The 5028-nt window shown below is 32.9% G+C and overlaps 1 protein-coding gene across 1 annotated transcript; it reads right to left on the bottom strand.

Annotated features, from left to right (window-relative positions):
* Positions 1-612: 612 nt before the first annotated feature.
* On the bottom strand, positions 613-1364 carry LOC131618188 (auxin-binding protein ABP19a-like). Its single transcript, XM_058889452.1, has one exon. It carries the CDS (start codon positions 1362-1364, stop codon positions 735-737), a length of 630 nt encoding a protein of 209 aa, XP_058745435.1. The 3' UTR covers positions 613-734.
* Between the last annotated feature and the right edge of the window lie 3664 nt (positions 1365-5028).

Below are 5028 nucleotides of genomic sequence, written 5' to 3'. Positions count from 1 at the left end.
TGGTAAGTGTTAGGGTTGACACATGTGTGTTGTTGCGTAATCGACCCTATGACCCATGCATTAATTCCCTTCCTATAAGAAGCCAACAGTCTGAAGCCATGCTCTGGATTTTTACAAGTGATTACATACCGTTCCAGGTTTGAACGATCTACTTCAAAATCAACGTTGTGCGCCATGTGCCATTTTTTTTATTGTTCTAAGACATGCCTCCTTAGTAGGAAACTTGTCTCCTTCCTTTAACTCATCGTCATTTTGGATGTACGGTGTGAAGAAGATGTCGGACGATGGTTCGTCACCTTGCAGGTTCAAGTTACTCATATGTGCTAGAGGTGCGTACACGAGAGAGAGAGAGAGAGAGAGAGAGAGAGAGAGAGAGAGAGAGAGAGAGAGAGAGAGAGAGAGAGAGAGAGAGAGAGAGAGAGAGAGAGAGAGAGAGAACTAACACAACTTTTTACCTCTATTTTTGGTGACACATTCCTTTAAAATATCTTGGCTTGTTATGCTCTTGTGAGCATCTTTAATATTTTAATCTTGATTATTTTTACTCTTTAATTTGTTTTTTTATAAATCATGTAACCAAATATATCAACATCAACATTTGGAATAACATGAACATAATATTATTATATAAACATGTACACAAACAAACAAATCTCCCACGGGGTTATTGAAACAAACATAACAAAGAGATGTAAATAAATATGATCATAAAGCAACATTTGATCATCATTTTCCTACCCTCTTCCTCCAAAACGAGCCTTAAGCTTCTTAACTTGTGCAAGATCAAGGAAAGTAGTTTGTGCCACTATTTCAGAAGACAAATTATTCGAAAACAAAAGAAGATCAAGCAACTGAGCACCAGGGTTTGCACTACTAAAGGCAAGAAAAGCAGTAGCCTGTCCTATACCAGAATTAACTTGAAAATGCAACATCCCTTGTGGAAAAACCATAAGATCACCCGGTTTCAACGCCTTCGAATAAACAGCACTAGTTGTAAAAAATCCAGCAGTTATTTCACCTTGAACCATTATCAATAATTCGGTAGCACCGGGGTGAGTATGCGCTGGAATCGATCCACCTTCAGCTATGTCTAGTCGTGCAGCCGATATTCCAAGACCGTTAAGACCTGGAAAATCGGTGACGAATGCCGAGGAGAGTGCGGCATTGAAGGAGTTATTGGTGTTTCCGGCTACGAAGCCGTGAAAGACGAAATCGTCTGATGTTATGTTTGCGAGGGGTTTGCAGTGATAGCCTGTAGGGGTGTCTGGAGCGTTAGTATTTGCTACACAGAAATCATTTACAGAAGCGTAGGTTGTTGTGAATGAGAGAAGAGTGAAAAGGAAAAGTATGTGAATAATCTTCATCTTAGAAGTTTGGTATGAAGGATGGTTGGAATTGGAAAGGTATTTATAGAGAAGTAGCTACGGGAAAAAATTTATAAGATATTATTTATCATCTAAGAAAAGTTGATAAAAATTATCATTTTATATTATTCAATTAAATAATTTTATTCATGACATCACTTTAACATATGAATTTACTTTAAATAAATTTATACATGATACACTTACTATCAGTTTCTATGAACACCAAATACTATATGAATGCCGCCATACTTATTTAAATATGTTATAATCATTAAAATTAAATAATTTTTTTATCATTGTTATTGAATACTTTTTAATCGGATGTTGAAAAAATTTAAATAAGTACTATGTGGGCTAATTAATGCATGACATGTGGCAAATATATATATATATATATATATATATATATATATATATATATATATATATATATATATATATATATATATATATATATATATATATATATATATATATATATATATATATATATATATATATATATAACATATCGTATGAGAATGTCATTTTATGTGAGAACATGATAATGAACTTTTCATCATGACATCTTAAGAAAAACAAATATTAATATTTATGTCACTGATCATTACGGTCATTTGTTCTATAAGGAAAACATGTTCCAACTAGTGATGAAAATTAAGATTTAACTCTTGATATTTCTAAGACTCTTTCTTTCACGACGCACATGTGTACTTCATATGAAGAAAATGATTCAAATGATCATCAATAACGGGTATGAAAATACTAACAAGTAAATATTTTTTATTTTTCCTTTATAATTTATTATTTGTTATTGTTTCTATGTGTTTTTACATGTGTGGCAACAAGTTTTATTATTTTAATTTATAGGTGTTTAGCGATCAAATATCGTTCACTTAAAAAATACATAAAAAAGTCTATACTTGTTGTGCATCTTGCTTCCTTGAGATTTATAAGTCAAATGCACATTGATTTTGTCTGTTGGTTGTTTTCTTGTTTGGTATAACACGAATGCCATTTTGGTTTTGACGTAAATAATGTATGATTTTAGTTCATTATGTGTGTCATTTTTGTATGATGTTAATAATATTATTTTCTTACAAGATGTGTTCCATTTTGGTACATTTATAATGTAGTTTCATAAATAATATGTCATTTTTGTTTTGTTATATTTCCAAAGAACATACAAGTAATAATGAAAAGTATGTAAAATTAAAAATAAAACACACATTTCTCATGATAACCTACATCACCTCAGACACTCAAACGAGGCGAAAGACTTTTCTCAACTGAGATGAAATGTAGTTTTCGTAGTGACCACTATGCTATTTTTTTCGAGTCTTGGATTTAGATCTCTTCTTTCTAGAACATCCATTACCCTTGTTCTGCTCACAATTTTGACCCTGTTTCACATACATACCTTCACCTTCAGTTCTTTCCTCAACAATTTGTCTCCTTTGAGATTTTTTTAGTAGGAATCATATCAAGATTCATAATGTGTTTTCCATATGCATGAATGGTTCTCAAGTGGTCTTAAGAACTTGGTAATGAGCACATTAAGATAGTTGCCTTATCTTCGTCATCAATCCTTATCTCAAGTCTCACTAGATCGGTGATTATATTGAAGATAATGAAATATTGTTGCAAATCACATCCTTCTTACATACTCAAACTATATAATTGTTGCTTCACCAATAATTTGCACATCAGCATTTTTGACATATACTAACTCTCCAATTCGTTAGAAACCTCCATCGGTGTCGTCAGGTGCAGGATATGATACATCACCTATTCTAAAACACATAGGTGTATCAATCTCGCAACTTTCTCCTTCATCTTTACACAATCGATATTCTTCATGTCATTCGGATTCGTCTAACTCATCACCTTCTATAAATTGTTGAGCCAACAAATCCTTGATCCTCCTTTGCCATAATACGAAATTACTTGTACCGACGAATTGCCATTATAATGGGTTAATTTCCATTATACCAAATGTTTGAACAACAATCATCATAGAAGATTAAATAGAAAAGAATGTAAAAGACAATGAATTGAACATGATTAATCTTTATTAATGCAGTTTGTCTAATGGTACATAGTACTTGTAGTTTCCTTTATATATATATATATATATATATATATATATATATATATATATATATATATATATATATATATATATATATACGCTAAACTATTTTAATACATTTTTACAAATTTTTTTCTAAATACGCATAAACTAAACTCAAATATTTGAAGGGAACTGAAACTATTTGTTGCTAAAGCTGATTCTCCAACAAAATTAGGAGGAAAGAATAAAATAAACCTCAAATACAACACAACAATCCAGATGGACAGGTTGCTCTTTATTGATTGCAAGAAACTTTAAAATAATTTATATATTCTATCCATAATAATAGTAATAATAATTTAGAAGTGGAATAATGATATTTTGGAAACAAATGAGTAGTATAAATAATTAATATCCAAATATAGTAATATTAATATTATCCATGATATCATACTTTATGGTAGACCCTCACAATCTTTTTTTTTTGATAAGCCAAATTAATTAATAAGCTGGGAGAGGTACTAGCAGTACCAACAACCCAAAAACCATTACAGAGTTAAGCATAAAAATTAGGCACCTTTTAGTATATCTAAAGGTGCTTGAAACCAGAAAAATAATGGATTACAATTTCCTGCCTTAGAACCTATCACTAACCAAATCCAAGAAACCACTTTAATATTAACTATAACTTCATCTAGAACAACATCCTCATTGTTGAACATGAAGTTGTTTCTTGCATTCCAAATAGACCAAACTGTTGTTAACCAAACCAAACACACTTTCTGCTTTGGCATCTTACCAATCAAGCTTAAAATGAACTGCTCCAGATGCATGTATCCACCCTGGTCACCCACCAAATTAACATCCAGCCATAAAGCGATATTCAACCACACTTGTTTGGAGAAAGGACATTTGAAAAAAAGATGATCACTGTCTTCAATCTCTGCTGCACAGAACACACAGAGTTTATCTTCTTCCCTATGAATAATGTTTCTATGCGCTAATTGGTCCCGCACCGGCAGACGGTTTAATATAAGACGCCACCCGAAAATTTTTATTTTTGATGGAACCGCAGTATCCCAAAACCTTTTTAACACCGCTAAACTATTCACATCTACCACCCTCTCCAATTGATGCTCTCTCAAGGAAGATGTACAACTCTTCACGGAAAAGATCCCGTCGGTATTTGGCCACCACTTAAAAGAATCCGAACCACCCACTATTGGATTAATATCGGCCAAAATCTCCACCAGCTCCAAAGCCTCCATAACTGCAAGTGGATTATCTAAAAGATTTCCAGCTTCTATGTGAAGATCCCAAGACCACAGCTGCCCATGCCACGCACCCATTTCGCTCACGTACCCGCGCTGATTGTTTGATAAGCTGAACAGCAAGGGAAATAGTTGCTTTAATGTATTGCCACCCAACCATCTGCCAAACCAGAATGGTATAGAATTACCACCACCTAGCCCACAAGAAATGTTACCTGCAAAACAATCAACAAAGTTAGAATTATGTAAGCTTGCCACCATCATGTCTTTCCACCAGACTGAATGTTTCTTTTCCGACTTAAACATTGCACCCATA

Source organism: Vicia villosa, linkage group LG7, assembly GCF_029867415.1.
Source record: "Vicia villosa cultivar HV-30 ecotype Madison, WI linkage group LG7, Vvil1.0, whole genome shotgun sequence".
NCBI lineage: Eukaryota > Viridiplantae > Streptophyta > Magnoliopsida > Fabales > Fabaceae > Vicia > Vicia villosa.
The sequence above is the reverse complement of the archived record's forward strand: the minus strand, read 5'-3'. Positions and strand labels throughout refer to the sequence as shown.